The sequence below is a fragment of the Pezoporus flaviventris genome, unplaced genomic scaffold (assembly GCF_033815535.1).
Source record: "Pezoporus flaviventris isolate CSIRO_AGI_PZ_B2104156 unplaced genomic scaffold, CSIRO_AGI_Pfla_v1 ptg000005l, whole genome shotgun sequence".
In the NCBI taxonomy this organism is placed as follows: Eukaryota; Metazoa; Chordata; class Aves; order Psittaciformes; family Psittacidae; genus Pezoporus; species Pezoporus flaviventris.
In genome coordinates, this window is record NW_026892553.1 from 726,007 (window position 1) to 751,319 (window position 25,313).

At 50.8% G+C, this 25,313-nt stretch overlaps 2 protein-coding genes across 4 annotated transcripts; one reads left to right on the forward strand and one right to left on the reverse strand.

Moving 5' to 3' along the window:
- Positions 1-4,458: 4,458 nt before the first annotated feature.
- On the reverse strand, positions 4,459-21,911 carry AIFM1 (apoptosis inducing factor mitochondria associated 1). 3 transcript variants are annotated; one of them, XM_061445543.1, is made up of 17 exons: positions 21,762-21,911; positions 19,100-19,227; positions 17,060-17,153; positions 16,093-16,122; positions 14,904-15,016; positions 14,648-14,778; positions 13,895-13,985; positions 13,106-13,190; positions 12,468-12,544; positions 11,183-11,291; positions 10,415-10,522; positions 9,301-9,389; positions 9,081-9,221; positions 8,403-8,545; positions 6,555-6,679; positions 5,827-6,023; positions 4,459-4,697 (listed from the first exon to the last, which is right to left on the reverse strand). In XM_061445543.1, the coding sequence occupies exons 1-17, from the start codon at positions 21,838-21,840 to the stop codon at positions 4,626-4,628; spliced, it is 1,812 nt and encodes a 603-aa protein (XP_061301527.1). In that variant the 5' UTR covers positions 21,841-21,911; the 3' UTR covers positions 4,459-4,625. The 3 variants fall into 3 exon arrangements, 2 of the variants coding, with proteins under 2 accessions (XP_061301527.1, XP_061301526.1); XM_061445542.1 differs by lacking the exon at positions 19,100-19,227 and adding an exon at positions 20,083-20,225; XR_009741912.1 differs by lacking the exons at positions 4,459-4,697; positions 5,827-6,023; positions 19,100-19,227 and adding exons at positions 7,864-7,977; positions 20,083-20,225 and having other exon boundaries at positions 6,549-6,679.
- A 44-nt stretch (positions 21,912-21,955) lies between these two features.
- Positions 21,956-25,221, forward strand: MARS2 (methionyl-tRNA synthetase 2, mitochondrial). Its single transcript, XM_061445544.1, has 3 exons — positions 21,956-22,164; positions 22,333-22,667; positions 23,977-25,221. Exons 1-3 carry the CDS (start codon positions 21,960-21,962, stop codon positions 25,153-25,155), a joined length of 1,719 nt encoding a protein of 572 aa, XP_061301528.1. The 5' UTR covers positions 21,956-21,959; the 3' UTR covers positions 25,156-25,221.
- The last annotated feature ends 92 nt before the right edge of the window (positions 25,222-25,313 follow it).

Here is a 25,313-nt window from a genome sequence, read left to right on the forward strand (position 1 = left end):
GGAGCCAGCCCCGCTGCTCCATCCTCTCACCAGGCTCCTTCCTCCATCTCATTTGTTTTGTGCTGCTGCTCCCGCTCCCTGGCAGCCGTCACACCCACACTCCCCGGCAGCTTCTTGCCATGGGGGCTCTGGCCACTGCAGAAGCCCCCTCAGTGCCCGCTGCGGTGCCTGCTCAGCCTTGGCCTGCTCCCTGCTCCCCTCCAGTGTCACCACGAGCAGTTCTCTGGGAGGGAGCGGGCAAGGCGCCGCGCCGCTCCCGGGAGATGGTACAGTTTTATTGTACAGGTGCTAACAGGACTGAGGACGAGACAATCTTGCTTTCTCTGGCTCTCCTCTGCTCCGCAGTGGGAGCATTGGGTGGGCTTTTTCTGCTGGTTCATTTTTCCTTTGTGTTGTGTTTGTTCCTGGCCAGGGCAGGTGTTACCCCTTCTTTTCCCTTGGAATCCAGCCGCCAGCCTCCCCTCCTGATGGCCTGGCAGCACCTTGTGTAAGCCAAGGGTTTTTTTGCCTTTGGGTGTGTACTCTGGTTGCTCTTTCTGATTTCTGTTTTATTATAAACAGCAACAGGCTGTGTTGTCAAAAACACTGATGTACAGAAAAAAAAACCTGCATCAGGACACCGGCTCCTGCTTTTTCTTCCTTTTTCCCTGTCCCATGCCTGCCGCAGGCAGCTTTCCCTGCAGAATGGCGTGAGCCAATGGGGCAGTGAGGGAGGATGGGAATGCTGCCAGCCTAGAGCAGGCACAGGCGGTGACAGGGCACAAGCAGCTTGGAAAGAGCTGTAATAGGGTGCACCCTGCCTACACCCAGCTTTCTCCTGAGAGGGACCAGGCAGAGGCGAGCACTGCGGGGATGGGGATCTGGTTTATTGGTCTGGGAACGTGTCCACAGCGAGTGCAGGCTGCAGCACGATGGCCTCAGTGCAGCTCCCTCGGGTGTGTTGTTGGCAGTGGGGCTCTACTCCTGCACTTTCGGGCTGAGGCAGGAGCAGCGGAAAGCCCTGCGCAGAGCCGTCAGCACCCTTCTGAAGCGAGATGGTCGTCGCCGTTGGGCTGCGCCTGTGTCCGGGAGGGTGGCGATGCCTGTGGGGAAAGGAGAGCTGTAGGCATGGGGCTGGGCAAGCTCCTGCTGCCACCCACCACCGAGGGCTTCCCCCAGGGACTTTCCACTGGAGGCTTTCAGCCCTCGCCCAGGGAGGGGAGGACGGGCACAGCCGAACTCCTGTGCACGCTGCTCCCGGCCTAGCCTTGGTGCCACTTGACTCAGGGACGCACCTGGCTCATCCTTGGTGTCCTGAACACTGGCGGGTGGCATTGCCAGTTCATCTCGTGTAATGGCGGGGAGGCAATGGCTGTGCTGGCCTCCCCCTGATGCTTTTTTGGTGCTCTCCTCACCTTGCGCCTGAATAAGACCTGCATAGCTCTGTTGGTTACTGTGACCCTCTGTGAGGCAGGTGCCTCTCTCTGGGCCTGTGCTGTTGTCTGCTGCTCATCCATGCTGGGCTCTTCCTGAGGTTCTGCTTTTCTGCGTAGAACCAACTCACAGGCAGTGGGGCTGAGCAGGGCAAATGCCTCTGCTTTTGCCCCTGCTCAAAAAAGCCAAGGGAGGCTGATGCCGGTGCCTCCTCCTGCTCTTGTGCCACAGCAGCTAGAGGTGCGCGGTGCTGTTCTTCCTCAGCAGCTCAGCCAGGGTAGGAGCTGCTGACTCGGTGTCTGTGGGACCAGCTGTGGCAGGAGACACACTCTGCAGGTGTCCGGCTGCCCCTCCTGCTGCATCCGTGCCCCCGCTGCTGGGGGAGATGGACTCGTCCTGGGGACCCATGTGGGGGGGCCTGGAAAAGCTCTGGCTGTGAGGGGCTGACCAAGTTATTATATATGATGATAATAAGCACTGGGGACAGCAAGTTTTCAATGTCCTCAACAAATTTTTCTCATCCTCTCTCAAGTCCTCTGGCTCCTGTAAACACACAGCAGAACATCAGGAGCTGACAGCTCTCCCCAGGCCTGTCTCTCTCAGGGCTGCAGGTAGCTGTGTGGGTGCTGTGCCGTGGGCTGCCTTCTCCCCTGCTGCCCTGTGACCAGTGCCAGGGCTGGGTGATGCAGTGGCCCATCACCTGGGCTCTGGGGCTGCTGCTGGTGGCTGCTCACTGGAGAGGTCCCTCACGGGCTGCTCTTCCGTGCTGCTTCAGTGGAGGGGTGCAGGACAGGAGAGCAAAACCACAGGCAGGGGAGAGGGAATGTGAGAGGGATGGCACAGGGAGCACCAGCAATGTCCCTGGCACACGCGCTTTGGGATCTGGGCTGCTTCCAGCACTTTGGGATCACTGGTGCCGGCCACATGCATGGCACTCACCTGCTGCAGAGATTTCTGATCCAAAGGAGAAGCTGCTGTTGCTTCTTCATATTCTTCCCCCTCCTGGGGACCCATGGGAGGGGCCTGGCAGCGATCTAGGACCAAGACTTTGATCCAGATGTTGCAGTTGGTAACATCCTGCAACTGGGACAGCTGTTTGTCCTCTTCCCATTCTTGGTCCTTCTCCTCCTCTTCCTTCTAAGTCCCGAGTTCCTCCTGCAATCACACAACTGGGATGCAAGGGATGAGTGTGCTGCAGCTCAGCGGCTGTCCGTACGCAGAGGGAGGGTCATCCCCCGCTGCTGTCCCATCCTTTCCTTGGCACTCACCTGCCTGTGTCTGAGCACCCCTCTCTGTCTCAGGGAGGAACCCTGCCCCTCACTGTCCTGCAGCTGGAGCTCCCTTTCCTCAGGGCCGTCCAGCAGCCCACTCAGGCTGGGTCTCCTCTGCCTGTCAAGCTTTGGCCTGCTGCGGGCCGTACTGCTCCTCTCCTGCTCCTTCAGGGGCTCAGTCATGGGGAGCACCATGAATCTCTCTCCCACACTCAGCCCCAGAGAGGCACCTGCCTCCTGCACCTCAGGATCCCTGGTGCCAGCCACATGTGCCTTGGTTATCAGGTGCTGGGGGAGAAGCAGCAGCACCTCCTTTGTCTGGTCCTGGGGCAAGGTGCGGTGTCCCAGCCTCTGCCCCAGGGATCTCTGTGAAGCTGCATCTTCCCCTTCGTGCACTGCTGGGGAGGCAATGGTTCTGTTGTGCTCCCCCTGAGGCTTGGCAGCCACAGGAGACTCAACTGCTGCAGGTGGCATTGCCACAATCGCCAAATGCAGGTTTTTGGTTGTGCCCTTCTGTTCCACAGGCCTCTTCTTGGTTTCCGGGACTGCAGCCACAGGTAGAGCCAGAGACTTCCTCTCTTTGCTCATGGCTGTGGCCTCCAAAGCGGCATCCATTGCTCTGGTCGTCTGCGGGGCAGGTGCCCTTCTTTGTCCCTGTGCTGCTGCCTCCTGCTTGCCAGAGCGATGGGGACCTCGTGCCGGGGCAATAGGAGGGAGAGGTGCCCGGTGCTTCCCAGGAGCTCTGGGCAGGGAGCTGCTTTTTGGCTGCTCTGAAGTCTTGATGCGGGGCAGCGGGGACAGACACTGAGGAAGCACCTTCTGCTGCAGCCCCAGCAACTTGCTCTTGAGGCTGCCCATCCTGCCTGCTGCTGACAGGGGCTCTGCCGCTTGCCCAGCGCTCCTCAGTGTGTGCTGAGTGGCTGGGGCCTTGCTGCTGTTGGCTGCACGGACGGTGCCTCTTCTTGTTGGTGTCCCTGCAGCCCTGCTGTGTGCTGGCTCCTGCCGTGCCACTGGCTGCTGGCGGGGTCCCTGGCTCCCTGTCACAGGTAGCAGCCTGCAGCACCTGCTGACAGCTCCCTCTGACTGAAGTGGTGGCTGGGCTGCCATTGTCACCAATGGTGGCAGACAGAGTGTCTGCTCCTGTGTTGTCATGCTGGTTAGGGACCCAAGCCCACATCTCCCACAGCCCAGTGCTGGCAGGGGCAGGGTAGGGGCTGGCAGGTGGAATGCCACCTGCCACAGCTCCTGCTGGATTGGTGTGCACCGCTAACAAATCCCAAGTTAGATCTGTTGGAGGCTAGTGTGCCTATAACATGCTCCTGACATCATTATACCTCTGGGTTCAGCACCTCCTGTGACTGGCTCTTCCCACCCAGTTCAGCCTGTGCTTTCCAAACATGCACAAGTACACCTCCTCCATAGCTCCCATAGTTTAGTTCCTTATCTCTGGCCTTAGCAACTCCTAGCCTCACTCCTTATTCTCACATCCGTCTCATTCTGGTCACTGGGCTGCCGCACGCACTGGGCTTCAAAAGCCAGCTGACGTGGGAGCCAGTGCATCACACAGTTTCATCCCATCCGGATGCGCTCTTCCTACTTGGCCAACACGTGCTGCCAAGAGCCAGCAGGATTGCAAGCTCAGCAGCTGGGAAGTGCTGCAAGGAAAGAGGTTGCTTCACAAGCTTCTCTGCTACCTACAGGAAGGAAAACCTGGCAACAGCATGCAGCATACTTCCCCCTTTCAAAGCCAGCAATGCACAGCTACAGGACAAAGTTATTTAACTTAGAACAGTCTGACTTTATTGGTGCAAACATCAGAACTGTAGGTGACTGGAAATATTCTCATGTACTCAGAGGAGAGTGTCTGAGGTGAAGGGGTGCACACAGACAGTGGCCCCCCCTGCCCGACTCACACCTATTTTGGTGTTTCTTTTCCAGAGTTTAGTCTTCGTGGATGTTGAAAAGCTTTGCTACTTCATTGAGATCATCGTGCTCCTCCCCATCTTTGATGATCTGATGGAAGGAAGAACACATTAAAACCTGCACATACTTTCAAGTACCAGTGCTGCAAGGCTGTACCTGTCACCCATGAACACAATGAATTCCTTAGATCTCTGAAGCTCTGCTGATGACAACTTAGGCAGTCCGGAACACACCAGTACTTACTACAGCCAAATTTATATGGGAGTCTTAAACACATTATTATCAGCCTACAGGCTGGAGTTGAAACAATCTCACTACTCCTGTAGGATTTCTTTGATGCCTAGGTTTCCCTTTACAGATCTGAAGAACAAGTACCTTCAACAAGTGGTTCATCTCAGCTCTGAGAAAATGAGCCAGCTTGGCTCTTTGCATGACTTAGAGGGGCCCATGTAAGTGGCTTAAACTTGCAAACCTACCTTTTAGATGATGAGATGGAGAGGGCAAGATACACACTTGGCCCACTGATTTAGAGGAATGGCTGCTACAGGAAGGAAGGAAAGGATCTCTTTCATGGGGATGGAAGTAGTAACAGGTTTAAAGTGCATCCTGAAAGCTTCTGATTAGGTACCAACGGAAACTTCCACCACTAAGAATAGCTCATTTTGGGACAGATCACCTGGAGATGATATGGAATCTCTCAAACTACTGAAATTCTCCAGATGTTAACAAGTGACCCAAGTATAGCTGATCTTACCTTGGAGGATGGAGACTGACTATGGGGGATGGAGACAGGCTAAGCACCTACCCTGACTTTTTATGGCAGGGTATCTAGGATGATAGTTTAAGATTATTTTAGACACTTGTACATCAGAAAAAGTAGAACAAAGATAGGACATTTCATGCTTATGCTCAGCCCATTGTGATTCTTGCCTGTACTTACTACAGGCCTGAAATTTCAGCCCTGCAAAGGCAAGGCTTGAAATATAAACCTGACTCAAGTTGTTTTTTGTAAGACTTTTGAACAAACATGGAGAAAAGCACAAGGACATCTCCCATAATTCACCTGAGGCAGGGCTACCATTGGATGTTGCACAGCACTGTTCCAGACACAGCATCTGCATTTATTCATCCTAATTTTCAATTGGTAGGTTGATTTTTACGCATGAAAATCCCTGACCTAAGCAAGCCTCCCTGTTCAGCACACTAGTCCTGTACTGACCTTTCGAGCAATAGGCATCCTGTTGAAGATGTTCCACAATATGATTCCAACCACAACTTTATCCCTGAGGTAGAAAATGACACCTTTGCCATAGTCTTCTCCTTGCTTTGGAACTTGAGGCGCTGGTGAAGAGCTTGGAGAAACGTGAACTTCTGAGGCTTCTGCTTCTGTCTCACTCTCTGATCGAATACCCGTCCCTAATGCAAAGATATGAGATAGCGAACATCCAGTGCAGAAAAAAGCAGCAGCTTTTTGCTGTGATTGTGAAAGCAGACTAAAGAGTGAGGTTCTGTAACAGCCTGAGGCATTTTCCTTTGAGGTGTATACAGCAAAAGTAAGGTTTCAATAACAGGAGAATGAAGCAATCCTAACCTGAAGCACAACCCTGACAATTCCCAACTTCTTTCACTAAATGGCATCTCTTTAGGCAGCATACGCAAAATAAAGATGCTTAGATCCACACAATCTCTTTTGTCCAAAACCTGATTATTTTATGGAGATAGAGGAAACTAAGCTTCCCTGAGAAAAAAATGTTGGTAACTGAGATGGTAAGTGTCTTCTTGGAGACATTTAATATCAAAACCAGCCTTTAAAGCTTGATCTAGAAAAGAAACAGACTGATGTCTCTTAGTGCTCCACAGTATGATCAGCCTGAATCTGTGGCCACTGCAGAGACCCAAAACCTTCCATCCCCTGCCAACAGCTCCCAAGCGCAACTACAGCCCTACCTGACTGCTCTGTTGCACTTTTCGGTGTGTCTTTCGCTGTTGCTTTAGCAAAGACTCCTACTGTTGGCAAACTACTGTCAACAAGGCCAATGGCTTCGTACCCCACATTAGGGCCCAGATCACTCCTAGGAATGAAGGAGGGGAAAAAAATTAATAAATCATTTGAAGCATTAGCGAGACAAACACAAGGCAAATGCATCCAGCCCCAAAGCTTTGGGCAGGAGGGTCGGGGTGTGCAGGCTAACTGACACTATCTCTTCTGCATACGCTAGGGTGGAACAAGCAGTGAAGATACAGCAAGTCTGAGGCCATCACTTTCTGATTCAACAAACAAGAACCTCAAATACTTAAGGGGTGGCTTCCCGGAGCTGCATAGATCTTGGCTCTTTAGGAAGTCAGACATCTGACCTCAGTACTCAGTCATGGCCATTGGGATACAGCTCATAGGTACTTGCTAAAACTTCTGTGTTGCTTGCATAGTACCACTGTAACATGGAGCTGGAGCAGAAGCAAGTGTTTCTCCAGGTCCTAGTAAGATTATTTAATCCAACTTCTGGCTATGCTGTTACAAGCACCAGATTTTGCAGTACAGACAATTATTGAGTGTATTTCAGAAAGAGCATTTAGAGAAGATTAACGAGAACATGTGGCTGTCACTCCTTGAATGCGGCACCTGCTGAATATGCACTGGGGTGCTTGCAGGAGTCAAAGCAGCTCTGGTTTGGGGCCCAGAAAGTACACTTATTGTGTAAGTGTCAAAAGTGTTCCCAACTATGCCGAGGAAATGGATGCATTACACAAAACAACACGGGTCTCTTACATGTGCGCATCATGAACTTCCTGGCCAGAGTCCTCCAGACTGGGCTTACAGAAAGGAATCCCAGTAATGTGCCAGTTAACCAGACCTGGCTCCCAGCAGTGGGTAAGTCAGAACTCAAAAAGGATCCTGAACAAATGTACGAGGAGTTCCTGCCACATGCCATGTTTTGAGTCCAGGAGCAGGAAGTGTCACTTGGTGGGGGCTGGCAAGCCCCCAGGGTAACTCCTACCAACAGAACACACTACTGCAACTCACGATCCCCCATCACCTACATCTGTGTCATGGGCAAGTGTCCTGAAGAAAACCACCCAGCTGAAATGAATGCTTCTGTGGCTGTGGTTAAAAGAGAAGTGGGAAACTCCTCCAGAGTCCATGCAGGACTCTGGAACCAAGTGTTCAGGTAAATGATGGCAAGTCATAAATAACTATTTTTGAGGAGATTTCTCCAAGTAAAGTAAAACTTTTCCCCATATTTAAACTCCTGCTAACCTTACATTTCTGATCTTCAGCTCTGGGATTCTTTTTGTGTGTGGTTTTTCGTTTGTTTTAAAAAGAATGTGTGTTCCAAAACATACAGCAGAACAGCCTATTTTCTCCATAGCTCTGGAAAACAATAAACACATAAATGCTCCTGGATGCAGCTGTGCATTGCTACTGAAGCATCGGTTCAGGTAATCAGCAGTGGTGCAAAACAGTCAACACCAACAGACCGTGCTGAGGAACGCGAGATCATTTTAACAGAAAAGCTGCTACTAAGTTCAACCTGCAAATCAGCCTGCTCTGCAGGAAGAGGCTGCTCAGAGAAATGGGGATCCACAGGAAGGAAAACTATTCTGGAAAGGTCAGGGCAGAGCAGCAGATGTTCAATCCCTTCCCATTCCCTGTGCTTCTGGGAACAATCAGCTGTACAAGCTATCTGCTGAAGTAGCTTTGCTGCACTCAAGAAGCAGAAACCTTTACAAGGTGTATCTTGTCACAGCTCCTCAATGAGACCAAATAAGAAATACCAAAAGAAGAAATCACATTACCAGAACATGGACTGATGCCAATAGGGCTTTGCAGCTCCTGTCATGTTTTCTCCAGCCAGCCTTCCACTCACAACAGCATGATCATGGTGCTCTACACGTCTCCTACCTAGTTTGATATCATAGAAGCAGGCAGCATCCCCTGCCTTAAAAAGAATCATTCAGTGAGGGCTGAACATTGACATTGAAAGCTTAAACTAATCACAACCAAAAAATGGCACTGGGAAGAGAACAAAGTGGAAATATGGACCAAGAATATCTAACAAATCCCAACCACCACTGCTGCTGTATCCCACTCCCCAAGCCACACAAGTCCTGTTTTTTCAGCATTTTTCATCAATCTTTCAAAAAATAAAGACTATCAGGTACATTTTTCCAGAAGAACTGAAGTCAACTCCCACCCCTCTTACAGAGTAGAATAACCCATGGTATCTTTAGGTTACCCCAACTCCTCTTACACAGCACAACTTAGAACACTCGCACCATTGTTCCCACAGCACAAAGCATGCTGTGGTGCACAAACAGCCTCCATGGCTGCTGGCAGGGTTTGTGGTACAAGTGGTCTCAACACTTGTGATGTTTTGCCCTATTCACCTAACCTGGATACATCAACCCCCGTAACTCTGTGTGGTCCAACTGCATCACAGGACCAGCAGACAAACCTCCTCCGCACGTACTCACCACCCAGATATTGGAGCGTGCCTGCAGCTCTGCATTCACCCTGAACCCCCCGAAGTCAGAGTCCACCTCCAGCCCAGCTGACTTGGCCAGCTCCACATTAGGCTCCAGCCCTACTGCAGCCACAATGTGATCTGTCTCCACCTGTTTGGGGGTTCATAATTAGAATCTCAATTCTCTCAGTGCTCCTGCAAACTTGGCCCTCTCCCTGTTTTAAATTTACCTTTCGTCCATCTTTCAGTTTAATCACCAGCCGCTTGCCAGAGACAGAGACAGACTTGACCACGGCGTTGGGCATGACATTAACACCCTCTGGAAGCAAACACAGGGAATGTGACTGCTCACTCAGGGGGAGACTGGTTTCAGCTGAAGGAGGGTCCTTGGTGAAAACACAGGCAGAACAGGGGCTCGGGCTAGGCACCAAGAAAGGCCACCTTATCTCTGTGGCCTTTGCCACTCCAGTTTGGAGCAAAGCATAAGAAAGCCAGCTGAAAAGTTTGAAAGAGCTACTTAAATGGCAATCAAAAGTACATGTATCATACGATGACAAGGTAACACTCAAAAGAACTCCCCAAGATAGCCTTTCAGGCACTAAGGACATTCAATTACCTATTGCTCTGCCACAAGCCAGAACAATGGGCCTGACAAGGCAGCTTCCACAAAGTAACTCAGACCTGTGGGTTATCAGCGCTTGCAATCCATAGCCCAGCTACATCCCTTCTCCCTTGATCTCCACTCCACTTACCAATGCACAGGAATATTTTCTGCATTTCATATAGCAAATGGGGAAAAGGTATCTCAGATGCCAGGGGCGTTCTGAGCTAACACCAGAGCAGCTGGCCTTACAAAGCTGTATGCATGGGGCTACACAACCCTGCTCTCAAAGTGACTCTAAGATGACTGCACTAGGCTGTACGAAGTGGAATGATTTGAGGCTAGAGCAACTCAGAAGATAACAAGGCAGTTATTGTAAGACAACTTCGGTTCCAGATCACAGAAGCTGTTAAAGTAACTCGCAAATATGCAGTAGGGATCATTCTGTGCAGAAACAGCCAGAGGGAAAACCTCACCAGCATCAGCACACATGTGTGCTTGGTGTTCCCAGAGGAACATCTAAGAGGCCAGATATTCATGGCAGCTCTGCACTACCCAAGCTGCCTGAACTGCAGCTTGTTCTGTTCTGCAGCTGAGCCACCTCAGGGACCTGGTCTTCCTGAGGCTGCACCAGCAGACAAGCAGAGAGCTGTATCTCACAGAGAACAGCTAAACAACACCCACTGGCCTAAACACCACAGCTCTACCACTCTCTGAGGAGGAACCCTGAAGTACAGCTTTACCTCTTCTGACTTTCTCTGTGGTCCAGTTGCTCAGATATTCTGGCAAGACTTTGCCCATGTTGCCATTCTCTGGAAACAGCTGAATCACCTCCAGGCCTCTGCTTCGTGCTGAAAGGAATGCAAAGAGGTTTACAACCTATGGCTAAAGAGCAGCAGTACAGATTCAGGACTTGACTTTATGCAAAGAGCTTGACAGAAGTTTCTGAAATGGGGAATTCTGGCTCCCAGATTTCTCACAGTAGTCAGAAAGTGACTGACCACTGTTTCCCATACACCTACAAACTCCAGGGTCACAGACAGCAGACTTCCAAGTCAAATGCATATTGTGCTGGAGAAAACTTCCCGTATCAGAAAACTGCCATTAAGACACTACTCAAAGCTGCACACACTTGACAGTAAGAATCCAGTTGCTCATGGCCTCTCTGAAATGCCAGTTTCAAGGTGGCTTTTAGCATTGAGAGAACAAATATAACTTTTACAGGGTGGAATGACTTTGCAGCATGTTCAGGTCTCATAGGGAGCCCGACTGACAAACCTCTTTGTGGCCAGGGGCTGCTTGACAACTAATGGGAGAGAAAATGGAAAACTAGGTCAGGCCATACAGCCAACACCACACGTGTGCAACAGGGTCATTTCAAGCAGACGAGTCTGTGCAAAAAATCAGCAGCTGGACAATGGAGTTTACAACGTTAGGCTGCTTACATGCAGTGTCTGTCACTTCTGTCAAGGTGCCAGCTGAAGCCACACTGCCCACAGCAGCACACTTACCTCTTCTTCCCAGCGCACAGGCCAGCTCACTGCCAAGAAAGCCACCACCAATGATTGTGATGGACTTGACCTCTCTTGAAATCTTTTCCAGTTTTTTGTAGTCCTCAATCTGAAAGAAGACATTTCAAATATCCTCAAACAGGAATGGCAGCAGAAGGCATTTTTCTCCAATTTCTCCTGTAATAAGAGCAGCTCTCTCCCCAAATTAGAAAGGGAGATTTGCTTCTCCTTCATCCTCTTTGTTTACTGCACATGAAAAAACCTCTCTGGCTTCCTAATGTTTGTGCTACCTTTTCCCTGTCCAGGTAATCTCAGATTCCTGCATTTTCCCCTAACTTCCAACAGCAATTACAACTAAATTTCTAGATGCAAATGTACTACAGCCCAAACAGTACTACAAGATGCCACAGCTCATGTCATACGTCTTTCCCTTCCTACACTGAGCAGATCAGACCTTAGGGTAAGTCCAGCAAAGAGCAGAAAGTTCCCAGTTGGCTTCTTATTCCCGATTTATTCCCTGAACTAGACCAAGGAAAGGGCTGCATACCTGTCCCCAGTACCGTGTTTTCAAGAAAAGCAGTTTGTCAGCAAAAAACAACTCTACAGCTAATCAGGAGACCACTGACTAAATGCCATGTCTTTTATTCACTTCGTCCCAGGGCATGGGATGAAGGTGAAGAAATACCACAAAGCAGGCAGGGATATCAGTTTATCAGCTCATCGGAAAACCATCTAACTCAGTTCAAGAGCTAAGACAGATGCTCAACTTCACACTCAGCTCAACTGCAGAGCATGAGTAGCCTCTGTCATGTCTCAGGCCAAAGGCCAACCTCTTGCCTCCGTGCTGCAGAATCGTGGCACGCACTTATTCCTGAGGGGTGGCAGGCTGAGCACTGAGCCAGCTCCTGTGTCTCCCCACACTCCTGAAGGCACTCGCTGCTCAGAGGCCAGACTGCCCTGCAGAGCGTACACTGCTCATGGTGTTAAAAGGCCTGGAAGGTGCAAAGTCATACAGGAGGGAAACTAAAAAAAAAAACAACCCAGCCACCAGACAAAAAAACCCCAACAATCACATCATTGCAGCTCTCAGGCCTGAGGCAAGCAGGGGAGTGCTCAGGTAGACTCCACCCGTTTAGCTGCCTTGGGAAAAGAAATGAATAACAGACTCCTGGTTACCAGCCCAGGGAAGCAGCAGCCAAGGCACAGCTGTCCTGGACCCCAAGCAGGAGCATCCATGGCTCTGTTGTTTCAACCTCACCCCACGACAGCAGCTGCTGGACATTACCTTTCGGAACAGCGTCAGCCTTTGCTGTACATCTTTCCCTGCTCTTTCAATGGCAGGAAGATTCCTTGGGGAACCACCTGAGGACAAGGAGAAAAAGACTAATGACACCATGGCCATGTCACTGGCTATCCAGACAATGCAGAGCTATCTTTAATCATGATGGTGCTTTCCAAACTGCTACAACATGCTCTGTTCCCTGTTGCCATCTGGGTTTTTAACATGAAAGACCTTCTGTGTGGAGCAGTAGGTGACCCAGCAGTCACCCACAGAAAAAGATGGGATGCTGTACACCTTGCTCCACTAACTGCAGACAGCCAATGCCACTTGAACCACACAAGACCATAGGCAGGACCTGAAGCTGGCCTGTACAGGAGTTCCTTTACTGAGCTGCTACGGAAGTCACCTTTTCCTCCTTTCCTGCTGCTTTTCACAAGGCAAAGCTGTGAACATCCCAGAGAAGCTGGCTTTTGTGAGGCAGGTGAAAAACCCAAAGCATGGCTGTCTATGACTGTCCTTCACATGACTGCTCTGCCAAGTATTTGGCATACTGCAGAAATTTCCTTGTCAGATAAATGCCACTGAACTAAAAAGGCTGGCACAAGACAAAGAACAAAAAGTGAAAAACCCCAACAGCTTACCAGTAGCAATTAGACATTTGTCATAGGATATCTGGGTACCATCACTGAGTTTCACTGTGTTGCCTCTAACATCCATATGTACAACCTGCAAAATTAAACACCCGTGCACTGTAGGGAGTTAAACTGCACAGACTATTGATTAGAAAAGCAAACTTGGAAGTTACATTCTCACACTTTTAGGTTTAGGGCAGGGGGGAGGAGGGCAGAAGACCAGAAGTAGGAATTCTTTGACAGCCATCACAGATCAAGCTGATCTTCCCAGGCTCTAAGAAATGGACTTGGACACCTGAGGTAACAGTAACAGGACTCACTGAAGCCTTATTTTAGCAAGATATAAAAAAACGAGGGCACAAATATATTAGAAGCCTCACCATAAACTCTTCCACCTTCCTACTGCTTTTGCACAATGTCCTTGCCCACATTATAACTCAATGCTCTGATCACTCTGCTCTCCTTACCTCACCCCTGACATATATAGCCTAGCTCACATTTTGTTACACCCTGCTCTAAGGCTCTACATATTGTCCCATGCTCAAACCTTAGACTTATCCTTCCCTCTTCCTCATCTTCCCTCAGCCCACTACTCCTCCTCATAGCTTATCCTGCCTTCAAACCATGTCCTTAAGATGAACATAGTCCCTGCTTCATCACGTACACTTCCCCCAAACTTGTACACGTTCTCCTCCTCAGCCAACCCTCCACACCACCTGCACTTGTTTCAGCTTCAAGCAGAGGCTCTGCTTGGCAAGAGCTGCATGATGCTGGAACAGCAGCTTCTGTTGTACCCACCTTCTTGCCACAGAGAACTGCTACTCCACCATTTTCTACATAAGGCAGGTCACGGACAGGTACATAGAATGACGGCGGCTGGAAATAGATACTGAAACAAGATCCATTATCAAATGGGTTCCACTTTGCGATACCAGCAATTACCAATAACACCAACACACCACCTCTGAGCATCTCTAACAAGCACCAGAATTCTTTTTTATCTGCTTTTAAGAATTAGGGTCTTCACATTGTTGGAGTTCAAGGGTTTCATCAGTAAGGCTTTATCACAAAAATGAAATGCAATCCAGGGTCCCTGGAGCTCTGCTCTGAATTGTGAGCCTACACCCTTACTTTATTATTTCACAGGATTCCTGCCAGCGGTGGTGTGTGTCTCAGGGAATCCCAGAAAGATTCAAGAAGTGCTAAGTTCTGAGCTAACTCTCATGTGCAGCAGCACTGGCTACACCTTTCAGTCTGCTCCCGACTTGTAACATCTCAGCATCACTGGGAAGCCACGTGGCACCTCAAGGGCTCTCCAAGGTCAGCCAGCTACTCCAGTGCAAAATAACACACTCTGCATGCAGGATGCAGTGCCCTGTCCCCGCTTTGATCAGCCTAGTGACATTGTAGAGAGCAGACACAGAAATCTACCCAGTGATTTGTCCACACAGCACTTTGGGGTCTGCCACGGCTCTCTCACAAAACCAGCTTGATCATCAGCTTTTCCTTAAGTACTCTCTCTCATCCCTGCTGCCCATCAGTGACACATACCTCCTCTCCTTGCCATTCCACTGTCTGAATCGCAGAGTCTCTGTCACATTTGGATCATCTGAAAACCACAGTTCTTTGGAGAGAGGAGGGCGCATATAGGGCAGGGCAGGATCTTCAGACACAATCAGCACCTTTAATTGGTCATTAAACACAGCAGGTGTACAGATGCCAGGCAAATGGCAAAACACACAACAGAAGCTCTGAAGCAAGCACAGTATTCAGTCATCCACACAAGTCTGCTCTGGGCATCTCTTACCCGGGCACCAGGGTCACGAGCCCGAATGGATCTGGCAGCAGCAAAAGCAGCAGTTCCTCCACCAATCAGCAGGAAAGGAACGTGAGATGGGACCTCAGGCTGAGCCCCAGGAGCTGCAGGTGACAGATTGGACAGCTTACTGCAAGTTCAGCAGGGAAAACGGCCCAGCCCAGCCCTAAAGAACAGTATGCCACCAGATGCCTCTCCCATACAGCCTTCCTTTGGCAAACTGCCCCTCAAATACTCCCCACCCCAAATACTTCCCAAGAACCATGCTGCTGCTTCAAAGCTGGCTCCCTGCACAAACCAAAATGCCAGCTTTCAACAAACTACCTTTTCTAAGCCAGATCTGCTCAGCTCAGCTCAGGGGCAGTCGCAGAGTTTTGGAACAGTCTTGTAGCACAGCTTTCATCGCAGGGCTTTAGCCCCTCTCTTACAGATCTACTTTTCTCTGGTTTAGGATGTTAAGAATGATCTATGTAACAGCTTGAAATATCACTATTTGGAGAGCCTGTTAACAGGTTTGAAGCCTCACTGTGAACCTGTGCTACCTGTTCCGCAGATTCTCAGAGAGTTTCCTGTTATGAATGGATCAGTTTAAGAATGCTGCTTACATGTGCAGAGCTGGGAGAAGTGGTTGCAAAGTCAAAGACCCACAAAGTCTTCGTGAATTTCCAGCATTCAATACACAATTTCAGAAGCTTCATATAAGATTAGGACATTCTCTGTACAGTAGATTCAGGACAGCAAAAACATGCTTGACCTCTATTCTGGCCAAACAATATGCTAGAGAGCCAAGGGTACATGGTGCCTTGTTGAGCTAACAAGAGGGACAAAGCTCAAAAATGAGTCAGAACACCGGGAAAGGAGACATGGCCTGGGTGTTATTCAAATCAGAAAACAATTTAAGTTCTTTGGAAAACCGGAGCTGAAAAGTGTCTGATCCAGCTGCATGTCTTCCTTAACCACAAACCAACTGTGAGCAAGAAAAAAACTCTGCACTGGCCATTCAGGGAATGGTTTGTAAGAAAGGAAGGTTCCCTAAAACACCATGTGAATTCTGAAAGGCCAGGTTTTGAGTTCCTAGCAGGATGCGCTTCCTCCCACATGCAGGTCCTGTCTCTAAGCAACACACAGTTAAACCGTATGCAGGAATAAAAGTTAGTTAAATATTACCATCAAGACTCACCTGCTCTGCCCTGAGCAGCAGCATCTGCATCTGAAAGAGAACACAGCAGCTGAGTTCAGCAAAGCACAGGGACACTGCAGGGAAGAAGCTGCAGGTCAGGGCTGACCCAAGGAGGCCACAGGATTCACCAGCTCTCCACTACAAAGGGACAGAGCCTCCACAAACATAGACTTACCAAGACCTCTGCTTCAGCATTTAGGCTGTGCCTGTCCCCCAGCCTCAACCCTAATAAAAATGTTCCATCCTTCAAACAAAAGCAATCAGTTTTCTGTCCTGTCTGCTGGACATTTTGTGTGGGTTTCCTAGTAAAGTGACATACCAGCTCTCTGCTCTATGGCCTAAAGCCACTGTTATTACTAAATACACAATCCTCCGGCTCAATGGTTCAGACAGATTTCATAAATCAAGAGAACTTCCATGAGCAACCTGTGCTCCACATAAAGCCTGCAAAGCATCAAGAGCCTCACTAATTGCCCCAATTCCTCCCTCTACATGCAGCCCAAGCAGGCTGCTTCTCACATGCCCAGCCCACTTTACATGGGACAGGAATGTTGCACAGCACAGAGGACTTTGCGCTGGCAGACCACATTATCCCTGTGGAATCACAGTGTCTTTGCCAGGCTGCGTAAGGGTAGAAGCCAAAAGCAGAGATAACGCTTTTCTTTTATCACAGAAGACACAAACAGCAGGAAGGAGCCCTGAGAGACAACCTACTTTAACCTCATGATTAACTGTAAAGCAAAGCCTTGTTCTGGGCCATGGAAAGCTAGCACCATCTTCTATGCTGGGAAAACATGGGAATCACAAACAGCAGTGTACACTGAGAATGACAATGCTGTGAAGGCATAAGCATGCAGCTTACATTAATCTGTTTTCAGAAGGGATCTGTTCCATTTATTTTAGAGGTCTCAAGTTAGCAGCTTATGACAAACAGACCCAAACCCAGAACCATCAGGCTCGTACGCACCAGGAGGAGACGATTCCTTTTGCTGAGACCGCTTAGTTATTGTTGTCACCCGGCTGGTGAATCGCTCTTTGTTTTCTCGCAATGTTTTATATACCTGGAGACGGACAAGGGGATATTTAACTTATGCACCTTAGAGCAACAAAGCACCGTGCTGCTTCTGCCCCCCCACCAGGCATCTGTCCATCCTGCTTGCTCAGAAAAGGCATCTGCTGTTTATTAAAGCACATGGACCAAAATATACCTCACTGAAAGGAGTGCTCATAAAGGTACGTGTGTATAGCTGCGAGAGGAATGTGCTCAGCAGACAATTTGCTCTACGTATGGTGTGATGAATCTCAATTGTATGGCCATTTTCCATAAGCAATCGACCTTGCTGCAGACCTGCTTCAAAAGGGACCAGATACCACAATGGCAGTGCAGTCAATCCAACTCCAAGGATATTTGCAAGCCAGGCCATGGCATAACAGGAAGATAAATTCAAGGCAAAAAGCAGCCCCCAGCTTCAAAAGCAGCTGGGCAGAACAAGCAAACAACCTCACTGGCTTTCTTTAGGCCAGATGTTACAGCAGTAACATCACCGAGGTTGGCAGTGCCCTTCAGACACACTGTGGCTGCTCTAGGCAACAGCCTCTGGCTGGAAATGCTTCCCAGGTCTGCTGACCTGCTGCCTGTGTGTCTGCTGAACCGGGACACAGTGTGAGCATCACCTGCATGCCTGGGGACACAGTTTAGTGGCACAGACAAGGAAGGAATGTTCTTTTTTTGCTGACTTCCAAAAAACACTGCTAATCTAGAAAAGCAAAGGACAATGAGACTGCTGGAAGCAGGTCAAAGCATATTTGCCCCCACAGTTAACAAATTAGAGGGAAGCAAACAATTTTAAGGCAAAACCTAGCCTTGCTAATAATGCATAAGTGCAGGATGTTAACTTTCATTTTACAGTGTTCATAAAAGAGAAAAATACCTTCTCAAGACAGTCTGAAACACAACCACCTATCCACTTACTGTATTCTGAACTGTGACAGAACATCAAAACTGGGACATTTCCAGCAGCAATAAAAGCCTCCTAAATGTGAAGGCATGATTGGTAATGCTGCAGCTGATGCCATCGACTTAGTGCTTGCTAAGCCAGGGTCCTGACATCCAAACTGCATTTGAGCAAAATTCCTTTGGGGAACTGAAATCTTTGACTCCCCAGACATTTTGCATCTTACCCATCTCCACAATTAGGTGTTCTATACCACACCAAAGAGTCTCAAACAGGATGAGGAATCTAATGCCAGGCATGAAAAAGATCACAGGCAGACAAAAGCATATCCAGGGAATGGAAACATGGTCAAAAAACATCAGAAAACAGGAACTTAGTGTTGGTAGAATCAAGATATTTTAAAGCCTTTTGCTTAAGCAGATAAAATTCAACGTTAACAAAACTACCTCTGCCTCTGCAAGCAGAACCATGAAGTGCTAAGCAAGGTGAAGGGCAGCACACAGCAAATGAAGTCTGATCCCTTTGAAAAACCTGACTATTGTACCCATGCAAAATGTCACATCAGGTCTTCAGGATACCTGTTTCCAAAGGGACAATGCCAAGCTCCTTCTAGCCAGAAAGAGCTATGTGCTATAACGGAGCAATAGTTCTGTGCTCTGCTCCGAAGACATTACCCCATTGGACAAGTTTTGTTTCCTTTCCTCCAGCACGCTCATATTTAGGTGATTGTTTCCTTTTTTGTAGGCCAACAGTACTGGTATCAGATGTGTTAATTTGTGCCTTTCTGATGGTTACAAATCAAAGGCAGCAGGTTTGGGGTTTAGATTTATTCGATAGGGAAAAGCTAATTCTAAGGCAATTTCTCCTACTAAGAACTACAATTTTGAGACTATCAGGTTTGTAAACTTGTTACTTGACAATGTCCCTTGAAATTAAGTATCTGAAGCCACGGAGCACACAGTAAAAGGCTAAGTTGGAATGCCACACAGAAAGGTGCCCTCCCTCCCTCCTCCCTCTCACCCCATTAAACCCCATTTATTTCAGTGTCTTACATAAGCTCCTGTCCCAGTGACTGTTCCTCCTACAATTAAGTATAACAAAAGGTTGCTGCCAGCTTTGCCAGGAACACCTGAAGACGTCAGTGATCTAGAAGGGCATCTTAGATGATGACATTGCAAAACTGTAGGCGAAGACAGGCAACGAGAGAGAAGAGAGGGAAAGAGCTGAGTATTAAGGACTCTTGGTTAAACAGAACTTGGGAAGAGCAGAATGTGGTTTGTAATTTCAGTTATCTTGTTTGTCAAACAGGGCAGCAAGGCACAGCAAGGAAGACTGAAAAGGAAAAGGAAAAGACCTTTCCTGTGTGCAGTGAAGTGCTGTGAATTATTTCCCAGAAGCTTTCTTCATGTGGAGTTTCATTAGAAGAAATGAGGACGGGACTTTTATCAAATATGATCCTTTACGAGAAGGAATTTTGAAACAAAGATTTGTATGACGTGAACTTTGGACCATCCATCCCTTGGTAAGGCTGCTAGGCTTCAGCTGCCTGGGAATGTGATTTACTCTCCAAGCAAAGTTTTACCCTTCTGAATCTTTTGATCAGGACACAAGTGTATGGCCACCAATTTGGGGTTGATTTGGTGTACTTTCACAAACTAAACGCTGATGTTCTGAATTGAGATCTCACAAAGAATGGTTCACTTTGGTATTAAAAACATCTACTATCCAACTCTCCCTGAACTACATGCTAAGAGCACATACAACAGGGAGAGCTTTGGTTTGTCATAGTATGTTTAAAAAAAAAAAAAGAGTGCCTTCATAGCAAAGAAACCTAAAAGGTAACTGAAATTACAGTTAAAAACCAATTCTCATCAGAAGTTAATCTCCAGCCAGCTTAGTTAGCTCCCCTTGATGTTTTCTGAAAGAAGATATAGCAGTAGAAATAAAAAGCTAAATAAAGGTATCTGAAATAGAGCAAACGGTTGACAGGAGAGATGTATGGCAGCTTCTTTCCATGAACTACCTTGCTACTTACATAGGCACCCGCTCCTAATGTTGACAAGCCCACAACAAGGGCAAAACCCGAACTAGAGCTGCTGCCCCCCGGCACGCTGGAGCCAGCCCCATGCATGCTCCGCTGCCGCTCCACCGGAGCGCTCCAGCGCTGCAGCAACTTGCCTGAGGAACACAGTTCATTAGAGAAAAACACAAACACCATCAATACAAGGGCATGGGTTGAAACTGAGAGACGAAGTCATTTCTGAAACCAAAGCAAACAAGGTGCTGCTTTAAAAAGCCCAGCACCACATCTGAGTGACTGCGCTCAGTTATTCCCTGCCACAACAATCAGCTCCAGGCAGCCGTGGATACCAAAACCACCTGCAAGATCAAAGAGTCACTGAGCAAATTAATAGCAGGAACATCTACTAGAAAGCTAGAAGGAGTATCTCCAGCTGAAGAAGCCTTCAGGCTACGCATTACTGGGAGAAGACATCAGAGATACCCAGGTACTGCACGTTTGCTGCTCTCACACGCCCCTCCAGGCCCCAGACTCAAGATGCACTTAGCATCATAGAGAACCATAGAACGGCTCAGGTTGGAAAGGGCCTTAAGACCATCCAGTTCCAACCACCTGCCATAGGCAGGAGCACCTCATACCAGATTATGCTGCCCAAGCCCCGTCCAAGCTGGCCTTGAAGACTGCCAGGGACGGGGCAGCCACAGCTTCTCTGGGCACTCTGTGCCAGCACCTCAGCACCTTCACAGGGAAGAGCTTCTGCCTTGTATCTCACCTGAACTTCCCCTGTTTGTTTGCTCCACCACATGCAAGCAAAGACAAACATAACCTTGCCAGAACAAGCCGTAGCTACAGTTATCCCAGCAAAAAAAATCCTTTTGCCAGCACAGCTCATTCCCCTGAGTTGAACCTCCAGCAGAGAGGGGCTTCTGCTGAGAAAAGGGCCTTCCAAACGAAAAGAAGGAGCAGGGCTTGCGTGTCCAGGTGAAGACAGCCACCGGCACTCAAGACACAGCGTGTGCCTGCACAGCTCTGACTTTGGGTTTCACTGTAACTGTCACAGACTCGCCCGTCCCAATGAGATCTTTAAGCGGAGCCATCACGGGGGTTGCTGGGAGCACTGTGCTGCACAGCAGCTGAAGCTGGCCTAAGCGGCCGGGCTCTTCTGCAGAACGTGCTTCTGCCTCATGCAGAAAACACCTTCCCCTGCTCCTGCTCCTGCTCTGCTGTCAGCTCCTCGCCCAAACGCACAGCTCTGCGCTGTAACCCCGCAGCGAAACCGCGGGGGCTCGAACAGCTCCACCGGGCTCAGGGTTTCCCTTCCCGCTCCTGGTGCGCCCGCACCGCACCAGCCGCGGCCGCAAACGAAGCGGAGCGAGGCCTCGCCGCCAACGGCGCTGCTGAGGAGCCCGTTCCACATTAGCGGTGCCCGGGTGCCGTCTGCCCGGCTAACGGGCGCCCAGAGCCCTCCGGGCGAGCTGCGGAGCTGGAAACCGCGGTTCTACCGCGTGCTGCCCGCGGGCAGAGCGGGACGGAGCTCCGTTCCGGGGGGGGAAGCGCCGCCACGAGAAGGGAAGCCCCAACCCGCGTGGAGGCGGAAGCCAGCGGCGGGGCCTCCCGCCTAACGCCGCTCACGGAACCCCTCCGAAGGCAGCGCCCCGGGCAGGGTCCCCCAAGCCCGCCCGGTCCCGACTCACCCGCGGCGGCACGGCCCCGCGGCACGGGACTGAGGGGCCGCAGGGCTCGCGCCACCCCGCCCGCGCCGCACCGGAACATGTCTCTGCCGGCCTCGCGCCTGCCCACCTCGCGCGTGCGCAGCCGCCCACTCGCTATTGGCGGCCGCCGCCGCGCCTCCGCCGGCCCCTCCGCGCCGCCGTGTCCCTGCTGGCGCCGCCATGCTGCGACCGCCCTGCCGCTGCCTGCCGCGCCCGCTCCGCCGCGCCGCCTGCACCGGGCCCGGCCGCCGCCTCCTGCTCTCCACGCCCATCTTCTACGTTAACGGGCCGCCGCACATCGGGCACCTCTACTCCGCACTGCTCGCCGACGCACTGCATCGGCACCGCGGCCTCCGCGGCGCCGGCCCTAGCCGCCTCTCCACTGGTGAGTGCGCGCCCGCTGGGCGCCGCGGCTGCCCCGCGCCCTCTGCCTGTGCCCGGGGCTGACCCGCCTCCCACGGGGCTGTTCCCTTTCCCCGTGTCCCGAGGCCCGTGGGGGGGTGGTTGCTCCCGCTTCCCCCGCTCTGCAGCACCCCGCTCGCTGCCCTTGCAGGGACCGACGAGCACGGGCTGAAGATCCAGCAGGCTGCGGCCGCCGCAGGAGCATCGCCCCCGGAGCTCTGCGAGCGCGTCTCGGGCCTCTTCCGCCAGGCCTTGGCCCAGGCCGGCGTCTCCTTCACCGACTTCACCCGCACCAGCCAGCCCCGGCACCAGCGAGCTGTGCAGTGCTTCTGGGGAGCCCTCCGGGACGGCGGCACCCTCTACAAAGGCTCTTACGAGGGCTGGTACTGTACCCCCGAGGAGTGCTTCCTGCCCGAGAGCCAGCTGGCCGAGGGCAGGGATGCGCAGGGGCGCCCCTGCAAGGTGTCGCTGGAGAGCGGCCATCAGGTACCGGCGCCGTCCCGCTCCCACGGACACAGCGCTCGGTGCTTTGCTGTGGCCAAATCTGGGGGTGTTTAAAGCTTCCTGCGGCCTTTTGTGCTTTACATCAGCCGAGGCTTGCCCGTATCTCGCGGAATGTCTTCTCTGTGTCTGTAGTGGTGTGTGGGGAGCAGGGGAGCACTGCCAAAGCCCCACATTTCAGCCATGGGAAGGATTCAGCTGGGGCTGGCTTTGCAGTCTGCTGGCCTGGAAACGGGGTTTGAAGGTGGTGATGAGAGGAGTTTGCTGTGCAGAAGGGTGAAGGTGTTCGGGGCGGGGGGGGGGGGGTCACTTCTGCTTTGCCATTTGGCTTCTGGACAGCTTCTGTCGGTTTTGTTATGTGGGTTTCAGCCCTCCATAAACCATTGTAACACTACAGGCCTGTGCTCTGGCGAGATGATTGCACAGTGATGCAGCCAGGAGTGCGGTGCCTGACCTGGAGTCTCTGCCACTGCATTTTCTGGGGTGTCAGGACTTACGTGGTTTAATCCAGCAGTTGCAGATAATTGTTTCAGAGGTAGGCAGAGGTTATGCTCCTGTGATATTTGTATGAGGCTGGGGCACACGAGTATTGGTTCACACAGAAAGGGATGTGTAGCACCTAATGTAGTTAGAAAAGGGATAAGTTTTCAGCCCAGGAAATTATTATATCTAAAATAGAGTCAGCAGGCTTCAGAGGCAAATTGAGGACAATTACCTGCCTTAGCTGCCTGGCAAACTGTCCAAGAGAAACAGTGTGGATGGGGGAGAGAAGGTCTTGCAAGGTGGTGTGAGAGGAGTGCTGTCAGTGCTGTAACACAGTGACAGGCTAACAAAGTTAGCAGCTGAGATGCACAAATGCTTCAACTGGGGGAAAGGAGGAAAGTAGCGCCCAGGAGAAGGGCAAAGCATGTGCCCGGGGTGTTCCTGAGCAGTAATTAACTATGTTATGTTGCCTTCTCATTTTTATTGCATAACTATGCTTGTAATTCTTGCCTGATGAAGGCAGAATACCTTCCTGGCAGGCAGGAAGGTATTCAGGTATTCCTTCCCTGGGGGCATGAGCACCTTCAGAAGTTGCTGCTGAGCCATCCCAAGTGCCTGAGGCCTCAGGGGGTGTCTGGGGAGAGCAGGTTCTTGCTGGTCGTAGAAGGCTGCTGGGGGTTCATGTGTATTGGGAGCACACCTGAAGGCAGAGGGAATGTGGGACAGCCGTTTGCTGAGAACGCTGCCTGCAAATTGGGAAGTTGTTTGTGGCACATTTCCACTGTCATTCTTTCTGCTCCTACCTTCCCAGGTGCACTGGACCAAAGAGGAGAATTACATGTTCAGGCTGTCAGCGTTCCGGGATCCTCTGTGGAAGTGGCTCCAGGAGAACCCACACGCCATCTCCCCTGACCCTTTCTACCAGCGTGTGCTGCGCTGGCTGGAAGAGGACTTGCCAGACTTGTCGGTCTCTCGGGAGAGCAGCCGGCTGCAGTGGGGTATCCCTGTCCCTGGTGACCCAACACAAACTATTTACGTGTGGGTAGATGCCCTGGTGAACTACTTGAGCGTGGTGGGCTACCCCACAGCCCATGGGGAGTGGTGGCCGGCTGCACACCACGTTGTGGGCAAGGACATTCTCAAGTTCCATGCTGTTTACTGGCCAGCTCTGCTGATGGCAGCGGGGCTGCAGCCCCCTGAGCAGATCCTTGTGCACTCCCACTGGACTGTCCGCGGGCAGAAGATGTCCAAAAGCCTGGGCAACATGGTTGACCCCTTCTCCTGTATGGAACAGTACACTGTGGATGGGTTTCGGTACTTCCTGCTAAGACAGGGTGTGCCTGAGCGGGACTGTGATTACTACCATGAGAAGGTACTTAAGGTGGTGAATTCAGAACTGGCAGATGCACTTGGGGGGCTTCTGAATCGGTCCACAGCCCTCAGCATTAACCCCAGCAACACCTACCCTTGTTTCTCAGAGTCTTGTTTTCCAAAGGTCTCAGATTCCAGGGAGGCAACAGGCACGGGCAGAGTTTCTGCTGAAGACTACGAGCTCCTGACATCCGTGGCTTCTCTGCCTCTGCAGGTGGCTGGTTACTTTGAGGGTTTCCAGATCTACAAGGCTTTAGAATGTATCACCCTGTGTGTAAGGCAGACCAACAGTTTCTTCCAGAGGCACAGGCCGTGGAAACTTGACCGGAAAGACCCTGCTGAGCAGCTCTGGCTTGACACCATCATCCACGTCACTCTGGAATGCCTGCGCATCTTTGGGACTCTACTGCAGCCCGTGATCCCACACACTGCGGACAAGCTGCTGTCCAGGCTGGCTGTTGAGCCACAAGAGAGAGCTCTCTCCAGTTTGACGTTTCTACCTCGCTACAGTGGGAAGCCATGTCCCTTTGAGGGGAGGCAGCTTGGACCTGATACTGGCGTCTTATTTCACAGACTAGAGAAGTCAAGGGAGCATCAGAGAGAAACCAAGAGGCCATAGTCCCTGGCACAGAGCTCCTGCAAATAAAAACCTCCGGGAATTCCAGAGAATGTTGTCTTTCTTAAAGCACGTTCCTCCCATCTCTTGGAGGGGTATGAAGTGGATGAGGGGAAACCAGGACGATGCAGGGCTGTGCTGCGCTGCCCAGGCGACCGGCT

What these genes read in the sequence shown, in the direction of transcription:
- AIFM1 (XM_061445542.1), bottom strand. Translation starts at nt 21,840, where the DNA reads ATGTTCCGGTGCGGCGCGGGCGGGGTGGCGCGAGCCCTGCGGCCCCTC. An exon ending in TGCTGCTCAGGGCAGAGCAG is followed by an intron (nt 15,017 to 16,092) that starts GTGAGTCTTGAT and finishes TGTCACCTGCAG; the next exon opens with CTCCTGGGGCTCAGCCTGAG. An exon ending in TGGCATCAGTCCATGTTCTG is followed by an intron (nt 6,680 to 8,402) that starts GTAATGTGATTT and finishes CTTCATTCCTAG; the next exon opens with GAGTGATCTGGGCCCTAATG.
- MARS2 (XM_061445544.1), top strand. Translation starts at nt 21,960, where the DNA reads ATGCTGCGACCGCCCTGCCGCTGCCTGCCGCGCCCGCTCCGCCGCGCC. An exon ending in CCCTAGCCGCCTCTCCACTG is followed by an intron (nt 22,165 to 22,332) that starts GTGAGTGCGCGC and finishes CTGCCCTTGCAG; the next exon opens with GGACCGACGAGCACGGGCTG. An exon ending in CGCTGGAGAGCGGCCATCAG is followed by an intron (nt 22,668 to 23,976) that starts GTACCGGCGCCG and finishes CTACCTTCCCAG; the next exon opens with GTGCACTGGACCAAAGAGGA.